This window comes from Psammomys obesus, unplaced genomic scaffold (genome assembly GCF_907164565.1).
Source record: "Psammomys obesus unplaced genomic scaffold, mPsaObe1.curated_primary_1811, whole genome shotgun sequence".
Taxonomy (NCBI): domain Eukaryota; kingdom Metazoa; phylum Chordata; class Mammalia; order Rodentia; family Muridae; genus Psammomys; species Psammomys obesus.
The window spans coordinates 13,599,136-13,617,937 of NW_026586173.1; the positions used below are offsets into that span (position 1 = coordinate 13,599,136).

The following is an 18,802-nucleotide window of genomic DNA, read 5'->3' on the forward strand; positions in this document are numbered from 1 at the left end:
ACCAAAGCTAGCTGGGGCTAGTATTCTCACTCCTGGACAGGGAAACGAAGACCCAGTGGAGTATTCTCCTCATTTAAATGTTTGTCTTTTTATTGAAAATATTTTCCTTGCAATATATTCTGATCATGGTTTTCCTTCCTGCATCTCCTCCCAGATCTTCCCTACCCATTCTAACTCCACCATTTCTTTCCCTCTCTCTTTAGAAACAAATAGGCAAACAAACAAAACCAAAAGAAAGCACAAAAAACCCAAAGAAAAATTAGAAGAAATACACATAAATGATTAAAACACAAAATTAAAAGTCATAATGTATAATAAACAAAAGACCATTAAGGTAAAAAAAAATACCCAGACGAATTGTTATGAGGCAAAAAAAATTAAAAAAAAAAACAAAAAACCCTTTAAAAAGATTATTGAATTTGTTTTGTGTCGCCATCTACTGCTGGGCCTGGGGCCTGCCCTTCAGTGTGTGATGTAAGACTATAGGAAAAAACCTAATTCTTCCTTTGTGAGTGGCTGAACTTGAAGATAGCTTCTGGTCTGCTTCCCCTTCTCACTGTTAGGATCCCATCTGGCTTGAACCTCTGTAGGCCCTGTGCATGCTGTCATGGTCTCTGTGAGCTCACATGTCAGTCTGTTTAGAAGACCTTTGTTCCCGTGGTGTCCTCCATTCCCTCTGGCTCTTACACCCTTTCCGCCTCCTATGCCATCTAGTTCTCTGAGCCCGGAGGGGAGAGATTTGATGGAGACATCCCATTTAGGACTGCGTGTTCCAAGGCTTCTTATCCTCTGCACATGGTCCAGCTGTGGGTCGCTGTACTTGTTCCCATCTTCTGCAGGAGGGAGCGTCTGATGATGGCTGAACAAGGTGCTGAGGGAGCTATGGGTACGGAGGGATGTAATTAGGAGCCTCTAGCAGGACAGTAGCGTTGGGTTCTCCCCTAGACCCGTGGTCTGTCTGGTCTCAAACTCTTGGCCACTCAAGCAGTGACAGGATGGCCTTAAATCCACTCTCAGAGGAGTTGGTACTCCCACAGTTTTGAGCCATGGTTGCACCAGGCAGAGGTCACCACTGCAGAGTGAAGGGTTTGTAGCTGAGCTGGTGTTCAGCTTTCTCCCTTGGTAGCATGCAGAGTCCCACAGGCACCAGTCAACAGGGCGAAGGCTCTAGGCAGGCAAAAGCACGGCTTCTCCACGTATGTTGTTGTCTTCAAGGTATGTGTTGTCTTCAAGGCCTCACCCTCAGTTTGTAAAGCGTAACCAATAGCCTTGGTAATAGCCTAAGTTGTTTGGAGTTTCCATAGGCTTCCTTTGGCCAACAACTCAATCAGATGTAACCAATTTTAGGCACTGGAGGCTTCACTTGGTGGCAAGAGACATCTGGCTGGGGCTTTGTCTCCCCATAATCCTGTTTAGATTTCTTTCACATGTGTATATATTCTAAGAAGTTTCTACTGTGGTAGGTTTCTATGTGAACCCTCAACTGGCCTTTACTGTTACCCCTCCCCCACTCGCCCTGTAACCACCTTCACCTCCCCATATCTCTATTTAATCCTCCTCTTCCAGCGTCTCCCACACCGTCTCTCCATAACCGTGTATTTTGTTTGTATTTCTCTTCCTTGGGAGATTGCTCTTGCCTAGGCCCTTACTCTACACTTAACCTCTATGATTACACAGCTGTAGCATGCCTGTGGAAGGCTTGAAAGCCAACAGCCTCACATGAGCGACATATCCCATACTTATCTTTTGGGGTCTGGGTTCCTTCACCTTAACTTCCATCCATCCACCTGTGAATTTCATTTTTTTAAACAGCTGAGTAATAGTTTGTTGTGCATTTACCTCATTTTCATTATCTATTCATCTGATGATAGACATCTAGAATGTTTTCAATTTCTGGCATAGAAATTTGCAGAGCAGCAATGATGGTGGACGCCCAGTGTTTTGTTTTGTTTTGTTTTGTTTTTTTTTTTTTTCATTTTTTGAGACAGGGTTTCTCTGTGTAGCCCTGGCTGTCCTGGAACTCAGAGATCCATCTTCCTCTGCCTCTTGCATGCTGGGATTAAAGGTGAGAGCCACCACCCCCTGGCAAGCATCTTTGTAGTAGTAGGTAGAGTTCTTTTTGTTTATGCCCAGGGCAGGTATAGCTGGATCTTGAGGTAGATCTGTTCCCTTATTGTCAGATTCCTGAGGAACCACACCGATTTGCAGAGTGGCTGTGCAAGTTTGCATCCCGTTAGCAAAGAATGAGTGTTTCCTTTCCCCACATCCTCATCAGCATAAATTATCATTTGTTTTATTGATCTTGGCCATTCTGATCGATATAAGATGAAATCTTAAATAGTTTTGATTTGCATTTTCCTGATGACTAAAGATGTGGAAGATTTGTTTCTCAGCCATTTGTGTTTCTTCTTTTAGAAACTGATGGGCTCTGCACACCATTTTTAATTGGGGATATTTAATCGATGCAAAGTTTTTTTTTTTTTTTTTTTTTAGTTCTTTATATATTTTAGATATTAGGCCACTATCAGATGTGTAATTATACAGATATTTTCCCATTCTATAGGCTGTCTCTTTGTCTGATTGACATGATGTCCTTCATCTTATAAAAACTTTTCAGTTTCATGAGATCCCGTTTTTTTACTTATTTACTTATATTTGTTAGGGTTTCTCTGTGTTAACAGCCCTGGCTGCCCTGAAACTTGCTCTGTAGACCAGGCTGGCTTCAAACTCAGAGATCTGCCTGCTTCTGCCTCCCAGAACACTGGGATCACAAGTGTGCGCCACCATCGCCTGCCTGAGGCCCCATTTATTAATTATTGTGCCTGTGCTGATGGTGTTCTGTTCAAGACTTCTGAAAAAGTCTTTTCAGCCCTATTCCCCACTTTCTTTCCTATATGGTTCTGTGTTACCTGGCACTATGTTGAGGTTCTTGACCCATTTAGAGTTAAGTTTGTGCAGGGTGATATATATAAAAATCTATTTGCATTTTTGTACATGCAGCCAGCCAGATTGACGAACACCATTTGTCTTTTTCCAGTGTATGTTTCTGGCTTCTTTGTGAAAAATCAGGTGTCCATAGGTGTATGGACTTACACTGGGATCTTCAATTAGATTCCATTGATCAATGTGTCTTTTATGCCAATACCATGCTGGATTTTTTTGTTTTTATTTTTCTTGAGACAACATTTTTCTGTGTAATAGCTCTGGTTGCCCTGGACTCACTTTGTAGACCAGGCTGGCCTCCAACTCAAAGAGATCCACCTGCCTTTGCCTCCTGAGTGCTGGGATTAAATGAATGTACCACCATGCCTGGCTGTTTTTTAAGATTTATTTATGTGCCTTTATATATTGGCTATTTTGTCTGAATGCACATCCTCATACCAGAAGGTGGCATCACACAGTTGTGAGCTGCCTTGTGGGTGCTGCGGAAATTTAACTCGGGACCTTCAGAAGAGCAGTAAGTGCTCTTAACCACAAGGCTCTGTGCAGCCCAAATTGATTTTTTTTAAAAATTTATTTGATTTTATGTGTATTTTACCTGCATGTGTACAACTGCTGCAAGTGTGCCTGGAAACTGAGGCTAGAGGAGGATGCGAGGATGCAGGGTTCTTTGGAACTGGGGTCACGTGCTGTTGTGAGCCGCCTGTGGAAAAGCAACCAGCACGCCTCACCTCTGAGCCACCTCTTCAGCAGACCAGAGCAACTCTTGTAAAGAAAGCATTTAATTGGGGGCTTGATTACAGTTCCAGAGGCTTAGTCCATGATCATCATGGTGGAAAGCAGACAAGCATGGAGCTAGAGCAGTAGCTGAGGTTTATATCCTGATCTTTAGTCAGCTGACAGAGAGAGACTGGGCCTGGTTTGAAATTTCAAACCCCTCCCCGTAACACACCCTTCCAAGGTCATACTCAATCTTTTCCAAACAATTCGTCAACTGGGAACTAAGTGTGCAAATATATGAGCCTATGGGGGGGTGGCCCTGGCTGTCCTGGGAGTCAATCTGTAGACCAGGCTGGCCTCAAACTCAGAGATCCAAGTGTGTCTGCCTCCTGAGTGCTGGGATTAAAAGCATGTGCCACCACTGCCCAGCACAGATTAAAAAAAAAAACGCAACATTTTATATATATATGTTATATGTGTGTGTGTGTGTGTGTGTGTATGTGTATATAAAGTATTCTGCATGCATGTATGCCTACACTCTAGAGGAGGGCACCAGATTTCATTATAGATGGTTCTGAGCTACCATGTGGTTGCTGGGAATTGCACTCAGGAACTGGAAGAGTAGCCAGTGCTCTTAACCTCTGAGCTCTCTCTCCAGCCCCCTGGCACAGATTTTTAAATTAAAGGTTAAAGGTTGAGATTTGAACCAGGCATCCTTACTCTGAGGCCTGCACTCCTGACCTTGGCTATATGTGTTCAGACTCAGCCCATTTATTTCTGTTGCTGTGATGAAATAGCCTGACCAAAAGAAACTTAGGTGTCAAAGGGTTATTATAGTTCACAATTCCGAGTTGCAGTTTGTCAGAGCACAGAGGTGAGAGCAAAAGGAACTAGAGAGACAGTCACATCACACCCACAGTCATGAAAGTTGACCTACGCTCACTACAGCACTTCCGCTCTGGAGTCTCAGACAGTCAGGACCCAAGTCCAGGGAACCTCCCACAGTGCCCATGTCTCAACTAACACAGGACAGTCGCCCAGTGTAACCTGCTCTAGGCAACCACTTCCTGAGACTTTCTTCTCAGCTGACTCCAGATTGTGTTAACAAAATTATCATACTATCCTTTCCTGACCCAGGTCACACCACTAACTTTTGGGGTTTGTTGGTGAGTGTGTGTGTTCTGTTGTGATGGGAGTTGAATCTAGGACTTGTTCATGCTATGCAAATGCTCTACCACCAAATTATACCCCCCTTAATTTTAATAAATTTTTAAAATTTATTAAGACACAGGGGTTTCTCTGTGGAAACTTGTCTAACCTGGAACTCATTATGCAGGCTGTCCTCAAACTCAAGTGATTCACCTTCCTCTCCCTTCTGAGTGCTGGATTAAAGGTGTGCACCAATCTTTTTATTACATTGTATTTTGTTTGTGTTCCAGTTTTGTTTCTATTGCTGAGATAAAATCTGTGACCAAAAACTACTCGGGGAGGAAACAGTGTATCTAGCTTACAAGTCCGTCCCAATCACAGTTGACCAAGGAGGGTGTCAGGGAGTTTTACTATGGAGTAAAACGGCTTACTGGCTTGCTCAGCTACTTTTCTTGCGCAGCTCAGACCCACTCGCCTAGAGATGGTACCAGTTACAGTGGGCTAGGTCGTCCGTCATCAATTAGCAATGAATAAATAGTCCACGAGAGAATTCCGCAAGTGAGACTCAGTTTTGTTAGGAGATGAGTTTGTGTCAAGTGGACAAAAACTGAACAGCACAGCACTTTGTGTGAGTGTGCGTGCACAGAGCTAGGAGGATAACTTGTGGGAGTCAATTCTGTCCTTCCAACAGGGAGGACCTGGGGACTTCACTCAGGCCATCAGGTTTAGCAGTAGCGCCTTAATTCTCTGCGCCATTCGAGGCCCAAATAGATCCCTCGGTTTTTTTATTTTTATAGACAAGGTCTTATTCTTCAGCTCATGCTGGTCTGGAACCATGTGGTTCAGGATGGCCTAGAACTCTTGGCAACTCCTGCCTCAGCCTTCCAAGTGGTGGAATTTCGGCATGCATTTGCACAGATGCATTTGGATCTGATGGACCAAAGATCTGAGACGCACTGGATGCCTGTTGAGGTGGAGTTCTACAAACTACCTAACAAACATTCCATCCCCCCCAACTTGAGACCAAAGCTCGTAAAGTTTAGAGAAAGGCTGGGGCTAGCGTTGAGTCTGGGGAGCTCCCGCTCAGCGAACCAGCACCGCCAGAACCCCGACAATGGAGAACCAGCAACCGGCCTATCATAGCTCTTTGAAGCAGGCTCCGTACGAGCTGCGAACAGGACCCACAAGAGCCGCCATCGCTGCTCCGGTCCGCTCACACCTGACTAACCAATGGACGAAACCTTTGAACGGGGGAACAGACTCAGGGGGTGATATAGGAGGATGCGCAAACCTCCCCTTTTAGTCAGCTTAATTTTTGCCTGTAAAAAAAAAAAAATGCTTCACCACTTCAGGCCTGTCACTGCCTCCGCCAAATGCAGTGGTTAACAGCAGCCTTGGAGAAGTCTCACAAGCTTCACAGCAGCCTTAGTATGCTTTTTTGCAGATTAGGCATTCTCCCGGGCAGCTCGCTTCTCTGGGGTCCTTCACATAGCATTCCACGGCTTTGGGGTCCAACAGCAGCCGCAGCCAATGAGCTTTGCCGAAATGAAAGGTGGGCGGGACCAGCTCTTAAAGGACCCAAGCCCAGCGAGTAGAGGGTGACCCGGATGATGGCGGCCGGCGCGGCTAAAGCCCTGGCCCTCTGGCTATTCCTGCAAGCAGTAGGAGTGGGAGAGGCGGGGCCTCCGCCCATCCAGGACGGCGAGTTCACATTCCTGCTTCCCGCCGGGAGGAAGCAGTGCTTCTACCAGTCCGCGCCGGCTAACGCTAGCCTGGAGACTGAATACCAGGTGAGAGGGTCCCGGGCTCGGGCCGCAGCGCAGGACCGGGGGGCGTGGCCACGAGGCGGGAGGGGCGGGGCGGGGTGTGGCTAGAATGCTGACAGTCCTGTGGGCGGGGGCGTGCTCTGCCCAAAGCTCTTCAGTTGGGTTCTAGGGAGGGCTCTGAGGGTAGTTGACCAATAAAAGTTGGCGGCCAGGTAGATGCCCACGTTGGACTGCTCAAGGGGGTGGCGGGGAGGCCTGAGGAAAGACCTCACCGAGAGGCGTCTTAAGAACCGGGGGACCCGGTCAGTGCTGATAGACCCATTTTTAGCTGGGCGGGTAAAGGAGCTTGCTGCTAAATCCCGATGGCCTGTTAAGTAGAGAACCGACTCCTGCAAGTTGTCTTCTAATCTCCTCAGGCGCTATTCCTCTACCCCAGTTTTTGTTTTTTTGTTTTTTTCCAAAGATAGGTTCATGGTGGTCTTACGTGGGTCATTCCCGGTTTGGTCAACCCAGGCCTTTTGTGGAAGACAGACTTGGCTCAAACCTGCCCACTCCCCAACTCTTACCTCCTCTTCAGGTGATCGGAGGTGCTGGGCTGGATGTGGATTTCACCTTGGAGAGCCCTCAGGGTGTGCTGTTGGTCAGTGAGTCTCGAAAGGCTGATGGGGTGCACACGTGAGTGAAGTCCTGCCCTGCCTTGTTCAGTTACAGCCCTCCAGCTCCCCAGTGGCCTCGGGTTACCATCCTACTGGCTCCACAGACCAGCTGGCTGGTCACTCCAGGGTCATGTCTGTGTCTCATCTGTCTGCCCAGGGTGGAGCCTACTGAGGCCGGGGACTACAGGCTGTGCTTTGACAATTCCTTCAGTACCATCTCAGAGAAGCTAGTGTTCTTCGAGCTCATCTTTGACAGCTTCCAAGATGACGAGGAGGTAGAAGGTTGGGCTGAGGCTGTGGAGCCGGAAGAGATGCTTGATGTCAAAATGGAAGACATCAAGGTGAGTTGATGTGGTGATGTATGCTTGTAATCCCAGCACATATGAGGCTGAGGCAGGATTCCAGTGAGTTCAAGACCAACCAGGTTACATAGTAAGATCCCATCTAACAAAACCAAAAGAAAGGGCTGTGGATAATTCATTTAACAAAGCACTTGCATAGGACACTCGAACCCCTGAGCTCCCACACCCAGCACTGCAAAAACTGGATGTGGGTTGCTCATGGAGGCAAGAGGATCACAAATTCAAGGCCATCCTTGGCTTGCACAGAAAACCAGCCTTTGACTGGTGAAATGGCTCAGCAGGCAAAGGCAATTGCCACCAAGCCTGACTACCTGGGACCCAAATGGTGGAAGCTGTCCTCTGACCTCCATGTTTAGTCCAACATGTGTCTACCCTCTTAAAAAGAAAAAAATAAAAGTCTTACCCCAAAACAAGAGAACACCAGAGGGAAAAAAAGGAAAACAGAGGCTGGGTTTCTAGCAGAGGATGTGAGACACGGAGCCAGAGGTAAGCAAACTTGCTTGCTGATGGTCACAGAGCCAGTAGGTTGTGGGAGTGAGGGTTCAGACCTAAGCAGCCGGACCCTGTCCTCTCCGTGCCCCGGCAGGAATCCATAGAGACCATGAAGACCCGGCTCGAACGGAGCATCCAGATGCTGACTCTGCTGCGAGCATTTGAGGCTCGTGATCGTAACCTTCAAGAAGACAACTTGGAGCGGGTCAACTTCTGGTCAGCTGCCAATGTGGCTGTGCTGCTGCTGGTGGCCGTGCTGCAGGTCTGCACACTCAAACGCTTCTTCCACGACAAGCGCCCTGTACCCACGTAGCCCCTGCCACAGAGGATGAAGGAAACAGCGGAGGACAGCAGGCGTGTGTGACTTGCTGGAGACCTCCAGATTCTTGACGAGACACTGCTCAGTTGGGTCCTTGGCAGTGGCCCCTGTGTCTCCCTGAATGAGCAGGGAGTGCCAACGGCTTGGAGACCCCTTGGAAAGGGGAGGCTCAGCAACAGTGCCTGTTTCTTGTGAGTGGGAAGTGTTAGGCACTGCAGTGCAGGGATGTTTGGCCCTCAGATGCCCTGGTTTTCTCCAGAAATTGTGCCTTAGCTTCAGTCTTCCAGCTCTCAGGATGGAGTCAGGCTCTAGGGCTGCCCCTACCCTTTTCCCAGCTGGCCCCCTCACCCCCAGTGTCTTCCCTTTGCTCCTGGTGGTAAGCCTACCTCACTAGGGTCCGGGAAGGAGACACATCTGCAGAGTTCGTACCAGGACAGTCAGTTTTATTTGACAGGAAGGCACCCTGGTCCCTTGGCCCAGAGGGGAGCCAGTTGGTTGATGGTCTGATAAGAGGACTCCAAAAGAGGACCCCTTCCTCCTTTCTGGGTGCAGGACCTCATACTGGGCTGAGGTGCAGCCATGCCAGAGCCTGCCTACGAGCCTCAAGGAACAAAGGGCATCTGTCCTGGGCACTGCAGTCAATAAATTATGGTCAGAAAAGTTAATAGTGTCTGGTGACTGGGGCTCAGGGACATCAGCTTGGGACAGATCTAGCCTCAAGCCAGGGGCAGCCAGGAAGGGGGAGGGCACTCCCACGAAGCTCAGAAGAAAGGTCGGGCAGGAGCCGATGGAGGTGGTCGCCTGGCACGAAAGAAAAAGATCATAAAGCAAAGTTGAATCGTGTCCCCTTTAGAGCTAGTGGGGGACCTGGAAGTGAGCCTGGCCATAGTGCCACTCATAGTGGTGGCTAGAATTCCTGTTTCCTATGAGCACAGTGTGTCAGGTCTGGTGGTGATGGGGACAAGAGGAGTATTTGTTCCCATCTCTGAAGTGGTTAGAGAGGGTTCAGAACAGACGACAGAAGACTCATGTAAATGAGTGAATGGTGGGCAGCCCCATGAGGGGGTGGACAGTCCCCCTCTAGGCTGGGACAGACACAAAAGGCCCACACACATAAGCCACCGAGGGGCTTCCCTTTATTTTAGTTTATTAATAGGATATACAGAGGCAGGCACTTAACAGTGGTCAAACCAAGCGGTAGGAGCAGGATCTGCACGGAGGCACCCAGGGCCCACCCTGTTGGGGCCTTGTGGTTGGGAGCCAAGAGGCCCCTGATGTCTTCCCCAGTTCAAACAGGCCAAACCACGCTGGGGCTGAGGAGAGTGAGGCAGGCCAGAGCTGAGGCACTCCAGGCCTCTGCAAGGCACAAAGGCACCTCTGGCTGTCGAGACTGGCTTGGGCTCAGGTTGTTTGGTTAATATGGCCAAAGATGATAATATATATACAACTCAAGCCAGGTGGGTGGCCAGCACTTGGGCCTGTTGGGGCTGGCTCTCTCCTGAGGAGCCGACAGTTCCTGTACCTCAAGAAAGAACAAAGGCATACAGTGTAGAGTTCCCCTACACCAGCCTGGATCTTTCTTTCCAGATGGTCCCAAGGAAGCAGTTCCTGTTCTGCTAACCAGAGATCCCTCCTTGTCCCAAAGTGCAAAGGCCCCACGTGCTGTGGTCTGGGACTCCTGCCCACCCCCTCCCCTCACTGTCATGTCCACCAGAGCCAGGGAGGAAAGGGTAGGGGTTGCCCACAGGGAGCCTGGTCCCAGCATGGGGGCAGTGGCAGGGCCCAGACCACCAAAGCTCTCCTGCACTGCAGGTGCACGAGGACCCCCAGAGCACTGGCCCCTGCAGCCTAGTCGAGCAGGGATGGCTCGGCTGGGCGGATAATGGTGGGCCGGCTGGGCGCAGCGGGCGCTCTTCTGCTGCAAAGAGAGTAAAGACATGGGGAGGTGGAGGGCAGTGAGGCCAGGAGCAGGATGAGGGTGAGGACCCAGCCCTTCCAGCCCACCCCAGGGTGCTCCCGGAACTGGGGCACCAGGAGGGAGTACGTCAAATCCAGATGGTTTTCTACTATCCCCGTGTCACTAGCTGGTTTGGGTATCATAGGCACATTCCATGCCTTGGGAGGAGCTGGTCCTCTCCTTCAGGAGGATCCTGGGTCATCAGGCTTGGTGGTAGGCACTTGTACCAGATGTGTCTTCTTCCCTACTTGCCTGCTCTCCTTTGATCTCAGACAGGGAGACCAGAACCTAGTATGAGGCATTGGTGACTTCGGCTGGCTTAACGGTGGCTCGGGGACATGTAACCTGCTGCTCAGAGGATAGGCCAGGAGTCCTGGCATCAGCTGATCTGCTCTCTATGGCTAAACAGGGGCTGGTCCCTCTAGGGCTCAGTTTCCCAGCACATAAGCAGGACTGCCTGTGCTATTGTGTGTCCTGTTGGGGCTACACGGAAGCCATCAGAAGGGAGAGGGGTTCAAGTCTCCACAAAGGGACCCCAGGATGCAGGCTGTGGGACTTACCTGGGTACTCCTGGGGGGATGCCAGGGGGAATCCGTGCTGGCCGAGATGGTATTTGAGGTGGCACAGAGAAGGGGTCGTTGTTGGCAAACACACTCTGTGGTCCCGGCCGGGATGGGATGGGGGGCGCCGAGAAGGAGGCTGCAGCCCCTACAGGCAAAGGAATCAGGGGAGGCCCCGGGGTGGGACCCCGCACTGCAGGCGGCCGGCCTGGTGGGTGCACGCTGGACACAGGTCGGCGCTGTGGAGTGGGGCTGTGGAAGAAGGAAAGGCTGTAATCTGGGGGAAGGATACTGTGAGCACCCACTGCAAGACTGCGAGGGGGAGCAGCGGCGCTTGGAACCCAGCAATGTGAAACACAGAACTCCACGTTGATGGGCTGCCGTGCACCTGCAGCGAGCACACAGGGTAGGTGTGCAGACTGAAGCACGCACAGCCCAGCACCTTCCCAGAGCCTAGCCTTGGCCCCATTGTGTAACCCTCTGCCGGTATAGACCTGCCTGCCCTGTTCCCCACTGGACTTGGGGACCTGAATCTTCCCAGGGCTGGGCTCTGGCCCTTCTCTTGAGGGCTCCACAGTGTCCTGCAGTCTCAGTGGGTCCCCTGCACTGACATTTCCTTGACTGCCCCTTTGGCACTCATACTATGGCTGCTTAAACGTCTTTGTCCCATTCTCCCCAATTCAACAGAGTCCTAGGTTCTATGCTCTGGAGGGCTGTTTGCCTTCTGTGGCCCGTCTCCCTTCTGTGGCCCGTCTCCCAGTGGGACTGAGGGAATAGGAAGGGTGGTGCTTGTATGGGCATATGGAGGACAAACTGCCCTGCAGACCTGTGGCTGCTGGTGTTCTGGAGCCACGTGTCATCAACAGGCGGGGGCACAGGCGTGGACACAGTGCTGGTGCTGATGTCCCCAATGATGTTGAGCGCCTCCTTGAGTGCATGGTACATGCGCAGCATATCGTCCCGGCGCTGAGCCTGCTCAGCTGACTCTTCCATGAGGCTGCTCTGGTCCGCTGATGAGTACAGGTAGGCCAGCAGCTCATGGTGGATGAAGGCCTTTGTCTGAGGACAACAGTGGGAGAGGTCAGACCCTACAGTAGCCAGAAACTCAGAAGCCTGACTGATGTGCTTAGAAAAGCATGAAACACAGGCTGAGGGAAGGTGAAATGGAGCCAGAGTCCCGCCTAAAGACAATCCCCAATCAGAAGCAGGGACACAGCCCAGCTGTAGAACACCGCCTGGAGCCCCCAGTGAGGGGCTGGGCCCTGCCACTCTCGTGCCCCTCATTGCTCACTCTAGCAAGGCTCATCTGTAGAACCTTGCCTGGAATCCCTACTGGAGGGTAGAGGCCTGCAGCTCAGTAGTCCAGCACCTGTGTAACATGCACCACGCCCTGGTTCAATCCCTAACACTGCAAACACCAGCCAACAACAAAACAAAACAAAAAACCACCTACACAAACCAACTTGTTCTGACTTTACAGGGCTTTTTAAAATTAAGTTTGTTTTAGTTGAGTGGTGGCAGCAGACACCTTTACTCCCAGGGCTCTGAAGGCAGGAAGATCACTGTGAGTTTGAGGCCAGCCTGGTCACAGGGTGAGTTCTAGGACAGCCAAGGCTACACAAATAAACCCTGCCTTGAAAAAAACCAATTAAAAACCAAAAACCAAAACCCCCAAAACAATCAAAAAGGTTTGTTTTAAAATTAACATTACTGTGCTATGCACAGGTGTGTGTGCGTCATGGTGTGCATGGAAGAGGACGGGGGGTGGGGGTGGGGTGGGTCTCAGGGACCACATACAGGAGCACTGTATTTGAGCCCTCTGAGCCACCTCGCCTGCCTCGGTCTTGTTTTTTGAGGCAGGGTCTCCCCTTACACTGGCTGTGTCTGAGGATGATGGTGAACTTCCTCCGATCCTCCTGCCTCCACCTTCTGGACAGGGGCTGAGTCCCCAGCCCTTGAGCTTCAGCAAGGATCCCGGGTGACATGGACCCACCACTCACGTTGTTGATCATGAGGTGCATGATGGTCTTTGGCATGAGGTCTCGGATGGACTTGTTGATGATGGCCACGTAGGAGTCCACCAGGTTGCGGATGGTCTCCACCTGCCGTTCCAGCTGTGGGTCCATGGAGAAGGTGTTCTCTTGTGCTCCATCCTCATTCTCTGCCTGAGGGGACAAAGAGAGGTGAGGGTTCACTGTGGCCGAACAGCTGTGGTGAGTGCTGACTGCTGGGAGCTACGTCCTACTCTGCTGACAACTGAGCTGCTGGAGTGGGTTCCTGACGCCCTGTTAGACCTCGTGGTTTGAATTGGAGTAACAATGCATAGAGTCACACTGGACTCTTTTTCCAGGGGGTGTGAACAGTGTCCCTTTGGGTGCCTATGATCTGCAGTGACCTCACTCCAAAGACAGAAGGGAAAAAGAAAACAAGGCAGATGAGTCCTAACCCTTGCTTTCCAGGCTGTGGATTCTGATGGAGAACTTTCTGTACCCCACCCCCCTGCCGTTTTCTCTGTATAGTCTCGGCTGTCCTGGACTTGTTTTGTAGACAGGCTGGCCTCTGCCTCCCTGAGTGCTGGGATTACAAGTGCGCACCACTGCACCCAGCCTGTATTTTTTCTTAAGATTTATTTTTATTTATATGTAGACTGGTGTTGGTATGTGTATGTGTGTCCACAGTGGCTGATCCCCTAGAATTGGAGTTACAGACCCCTGTGAGTTATGTGTGTGCTGGGGACTTAACGTGGGTCCTCTGGAAGAGCATCCAGGGCTTTTAATCTGCTGAGCCATCTTTCTAGGACTACCTTTGTGAAGCTCTGGAAACTTCAGGAGGTCTGGCTTAGCTGGTGGAAGCAGGCCACCAGGGGTGTATCTGCAGGGGTACCGTGGTCCCAGCCCTTTCACGCCTTCCCCTCTGCTTCCTGCCTCTGGGCCTCGATAGACAGCCATGATAGACAGCCTAAGCACTTGGGGCCAAGCAGCTTGGGACTGAGCCCTCTAAATCCGGGAGCCAAAGTGAACACCTCTTTCCTTTGTCTGTGCATCAGGTATGTACTAACTTCATTGGTCTGTCTGTATGTGTGTGGCATCCTTACAAGCTATTCACCTTCTCTGTGTGTGTGGTCTATCCCAACATGGACAACAGGTCTTTCCTTGATTTCATCTTCACTCCCTCAACATTTTATTTATTCATGTCTGTCTGTCTATCTATCTGTCTGTGAATAACAAATTCTCTGTTATTCATAGTGAGCTGTCTGAGAGCTCACTATGTACACAAGGCTGGTCTTGAACTGGGATTAAAGGTGTGCACCATCATGCACAGTTTAAATTTTAATTTTTAATTAATTTAAATTAATTTTTAAATTAAATTCTTTTTTTTGAGACAGGGTTTCTCTGTGTAGTCTTGGCTGTCCTGGACTCACTTTGTAGACACGGCTGGCTTCAAACTCACAGAGATCCACCTGCCTGTGTCTCCCAAGTACTGGGATTACAGGTTTGTGCCACTGTTCCCAACCTGTTTTTAAATTTTTAAAATTACATTTTATACTAGGTGTACTAGCCCAAGCTTTTAATTCTAGCATTCAGGCCCTCATTAGGACCTGGGGATCACTGATGTGCTGATGTTGGCTGGCTCTTGACCTCCAGGGGGTCCTCCTCTGCCTGCCTTCCTAGCACTAGGATTACAAGCGTGCATACCACCACGCCTGGATGCTGTTTGAGTTCTAGAGATCAAACTTAGGCCCTCATGCTTGTGTGGCAAGCACCTTACCACCTAAGCCATTTCTATAGCTCTGGTATTTTTACCATAGCAAAGAAAAACTGACTGACACTTGTGGCCTAGGCAGGGTCACTTAGCATCTGGAAGGTGGCTCCTCACCTGGTCCTTCTCTGGGTAGACCCCAGCTCGCAGGAACGAAGCCTTCCAGCTGTCCACATCTTCCTGGGAGTCACAAGCCAGTTCGATCTGTCGTAGGTCCTTGTAGACATTCCTGGAGTGGGTGGTAGAAGGGGACTTGGCTGATCACTAAGAGCATGGACTCTGGGGGTTCTGTGCCTGCTCTGGCCGCAGAGGTGGTTCTAGTACCTTCCTCAGCTTATTAAAGAGTTTCCAGATGTGTCTCCCAGATTGACTGTAGCACCAGGTACTGTACACTACCATCAGATCAAGAGTATCTGGCATAGAAGTGTTGATAGCTTGCTATTCATGTATTTATGGCAGGGCCTTGCTACACAGCCAAAGCCAGCCTGAAACTTCAAACTTCTCCCCCTCAGCCTGTGTGCTGGGATTGGAGGTATGTACCACCATGCCTCATTTTCTAACCTGGAATTTTAGCTCAGTCATTTCTCTCTGTGACACCTGGCTTTAATTATCAACTTGACCCAACCTAGGATCACCTGGGAGGAGTCTCCACAGGGACTGTCTATAGTCTGGGGCATATCCTCGAGGACTGTCTTAAGTTAGCTGATGTGGGGAGACTCAGCCCAGTATGAGTGGCACTGTGCACGCCTTAGGCAAGAGGAGAAAGAGAACCAAGCACCAGGAAGTAAATAAATGAGCTGGAGTAAAGGTGAGTGTTTTCACCACCCAGCTTTGCTTTTATTTTTTTTTCCTCCCTACGTAGCCCTTGCTATCCTAGAATCTGCTATGTAAACCAGGTTGGCCTCCAGCTTATAGAGCTCCACCTGCCCGCTCCGATTAAAGGCGGACACTACCACGCCAGGCCTCCTGACAACTCTTTGTCCCTCTTTCCTATTACAGGGTTTCTTGTGAAGGGGTGTCTCTGTGTAGCCTTGGCTGTCCTTAAGTTTTCTCTGCAGACCAGGCTGGCTCTAAATGTAAGAGCTCCATCTGCCTGGGGCTGCTAGGATTAAGGGCATGCGTCACCACACTAGCCTGCTTTCCTGTTCTGCATGGCAACATGGTTGTCCACCAGTCCACCAGGGCACACCTCATGATACCCTGTGCTCTGGCTTTGGAGCTCCCACTGAGGTGTCTGTAGGGAAGACCACAGCAACAATGTCCAACTTCCTATGACAGCAGAAATATACTCAACCCGAATTATCTGGTGCAGCTCCAGGTAGCTTAAAATTTCTTTTTCATTTATCATGATGATGATGGTGTGCGCACACACGCAGGCTACCTTAATGCACATTCCAGGGCTTGAAGTCAGGCCATCAGGACTGCACTTTCCACTCTCTGAGCCACCGTACCAGCTCACTGTGTTACACTGGGGAACTCTAAGCAAGGATTCTACCACTGTGCCATACCCCAAGCTCATCACCGGGGATTTTAGGCAGGAACTCTACCACTGAGCCACATCTCCAGTCTCCATCACTGAATGAGGAAGAGGCCAGGGCGAGTTACAAGTCAGTCTGTGAGTGTGTGCATGGCATGTGAAGGCTTGAGGTCGACGTCAGGTACTTCCTTACTCTCTGTGCGCCTTAGTCTTAAGACATGGTCTGCTCATTGACCTGAAGCTTGCAGTCGTGGCTAGGCTAGACAGCCGTTCAGTGACCACTAGGGATCCTCCTGTGTCTGCCTTCCCAGCACTGGGCCAGTCTTTTTCTTGTAGGTGTGTGTGGAGGGTTGAACTGAGGTCCTCATGCTTATTTCATCATTTTAACCTGTGTCCATGGTGATCTCTGCCCTTCCCGCCACTACACAGAAGTAACAGCACAGTTTTCAATTTCACTCCCTTTCTAGTAGGTGAGACCCTGAGACAGGGACTCAAGAGCAAGTGCTCACAAGTCTGTGAGACGCTGTGCACAGGGCTACTGGCCACTCAGATCTCCCAGTGGCCCTGCAGGCTCCTCACCTCTGCTCTGTGTTGAAGATGGCAAACACATGCTTGTTGGACATGAAGCCCTTCTCCACATCCCGGATTTTGAGGTTGTCCAGTGGCAGCATGTACTTCTTCTCTTTCTCCTGAGGAGAGAGGGCAGAAGGCTCAGCTGGGCTGCCAGGGCAGAGACTGCAAAAACCTGACAGATACTGCCAACACCTGGTATTTGTAGTGCTTAGAGCTCTGTCACAGCCTTGTTCACTTGAATGTTCCCTCAAAATTCCAGGCCTCTTATCCCCGGACCTTTGTATGTCCCAAGGCCTCTGCCGTCCAGAATGTTGCTATCCCACCATATCGGCCCCTCCTAAAGGTCTTGAATAGAAGGTGCCTCAGGGCTGACACCATCCCTCTCCACTGCAGATACAAGACTTAAGGACCTAGAAGACCACCTGTCACCTGGCCGACCCAGCAGCCCCTAGACAGGAAGCCTGTCAATTTTGTTGCTCGTCCAGAGAGCACACTTGCAGTGGGTGCTCAGCCCTAACTTCATGAGCAGTGTGACTCCTCGTCACACCCAGGTGGCCCCCCATTATCTGGTGAGTCCTACTCACAGGGAGGGAGACTGAAGGACAGAAGGCCAGGACTGGGAAGCAGATGCCTGGGCACCAAGGCCACAGAAGTGTCAGTGGCTTTGTGAGTCACCATCTCTCTTGACTCCATGCTTGGAATCAAGCCCAGGGCTTGGTGCATGCCAGGCAAGCACTCTGCTAACCCCAGCCCTCTTTTTCTCTTGAAATGCCAATCTGCCTCAGCCTCCCATATAGCTGCAGTGATAGGCCTGTGCCACTTTTCTTGTTATGTTTGCTCAGAGTAGGAAGCTGTCTGTTCAGGGGCACAGAGCAGGGGCCATTGTGTAACCTAAGTATAATTGTAGATGGAAAGCCAGCTCTCTGGAGAGCTCCTGCACCACCACAGACTTTTTTAAAAACAAAAACAAAACTTCATATGACCCAGGCTAGTCTCCAACTCCCTACATAGCTGAAGATGACCTGGAGTTCCTGGTCCTTCTTCATCTGCCTCACAAGTCTGTACTGAATGACAGGCTTGACCCAGCAGTCACACCCAGTTCTTACAGTATTGGGATGGAACCCAGGGCTCTGCACAGGCCCAGGCAAAGCTCTAACAACTGAGCCTAGCCCTCACCTGGACATCACTCTCTGTGTGTGAGCCATGCACATGTTGAAGGAAGAAGTCGGAAGACATCTTATTTCCTTGAGACAGGCTTTCTCACAAAAACTGAAGGTAGGCTGGCAGCCAGCAAGCCCTAGCCACCCTCCTGTGCTGGGGATCCGAACTCAGGACCCATGCTGCAGTGTAAGCACTCTTCCTCACAGGGCTATCTCCCCAGGCTCAGCCTTGACATTTTTCATGACTCTTTCTGATGTTTCTGGCATCTATCAAAAAGGTCCAGAAAGAAGCTTTTTGCAATACCACCTCTGAACTCACGAGCAGCTATATGCTGAGTGGGGAGGGGAAGGGCCAGCCTGAACATTGAATACCCGCTGTGTTAACACTTAGCTCTGCCTTTCCAGGCTGTGTGCCTTAGGACAAGTTGTTCCTCTCTGGCCCTGTTCCCACCTGTCTGAGGCCTGCTGAGTCTCAGCCTTGGGGAGGGTGGCACAGCTGTGGCTGCAAGTTTCTCCTCTTGCTCTGCACTGACTCCCAGTCAGCCTCACTGGGTCTCACTGCCTGAAAGGCGGACAGGCAGAGGCTGTGGCTGTGGAGGGTCAAACGCCGGCACATACACGTTACACACTGGGAACCCCAAACAGGGAGAGCAGCCCCACAGTCTGCCTGGTTAGAAGAAACAAGGCTGGGCATTTGGGGGGGTTCTGCTTCCCAGAAGCAACTCTGTGGCCTACACCCTATGGTGTCACATGACAGGAAGCTTCCCGCCAGCAGGCCTAGGTTAAGAACTGAGTCACAGAGATCCAGGCTTACCACATCTGGAACTGTTTATATGTGATTCTGGCCAGGATGAGGAGGCTGCCGACACACACACACACACACACACACACACACACACACACACACACACA

The 18,802-nt window shown here is 50.5% G+C and overlaps 2 protein-coding genes across 11 annotated transcripts in view; one reads left to right on the top strand and one right to left on the bottom strand.

Annotated features, from left to right (window-relative positions):
• The first annotated feature begins 6,411 nt into the window (after nt 1-6,411).
• Nucleotides 6,412-9,069, top strand: Tmed1 (transmembrane p24 trafficking protein 1). Its single transcript, XM_055601439.1, has 4 exons — nt 6,412-6,599; nt 7,153-7,250; nt 7,389-7,572; nt 8,180-9,069. Exons 1-4 carry the CDS (start codon nt 6,417-6,419, stop codon nt 8,396-8,398), a joined length of 684 nt encoding a protein of 227 aa, XP_055457414.1. The 5' UTR covers nt 6,412-6,416; the 3' UTR covers nt 8,399-9,069.
• Dnm2 (dynamin 2) overlaps nt 8,827-18,802 on the bottom strand; it is an 85,094-nt gene continuing 75,118 nt past the window's right edge. For 4 of the 10 annotated variants that reach the window (XM_055601438.1, XM_055601436.1, XM_055601437.1 and 1 more), the window contains 6 exons: nt 16,737-16,846; nt 14,798-14,909; nt 12,922-13,086; nt 11,748-11,980; nt 10,922-11,173; nt 8,827-9,205 (listed from right to left, as the gene is read on the bottom strand). In XM_055601438.1, the coding sequence (XP_055457413.1) occupies nt 9,166-9,205; nt 10,922-11,173; nt 11,748-11,980; nt 12,922-13,086; nt 14,798-14,909; nt 16,737-16,846 (912 nt within the window). In that variant the 3' untranslated portion in view covers nt 8,827-9,165. Of the gene's footprint in view, nt 9,206-9,534; nt 10,323-10,921; nt 11,174-11,747; nt 11,981-12,921; nt 13,087-14,797; nt 14,910-16,736; nt 16,847-18,802 lie in introns of those variants that run through there. The other 6 variants (XM_055601434.1, XM_055601429.1, XM_055601428.1 and 3 more) reach the window with 2 other exon arrangements.

What these genes read in the sequence shown, in the direction of transcription:
- Tmed1 (XM_055601439.1), top strand. Translation starts at nt 6,417, where the DNA reads ATGATGGCGGCCGGCGCGGCTAAAGCCCTGGCCCTCTGGCTATTCCTG. An exon ending in GCCTGGAGACTGAATACCAG is followed by an intron (nt 6,600 to 7,152) that starts GTGAGAGGGTCC and finishes CCTCCTCTTCAG; the next exon opens with GTGATCGGAGGTGCTGGGCT. An exon ending in TCAAAATGGAAGACATCAAG is followed by an intron (nt 7,573 to 8,179) that starts GTGAGTTGATGT and finishes GTGCCCCGGCAG; the next exon opens with GAATCCATAGAGACCATGAA.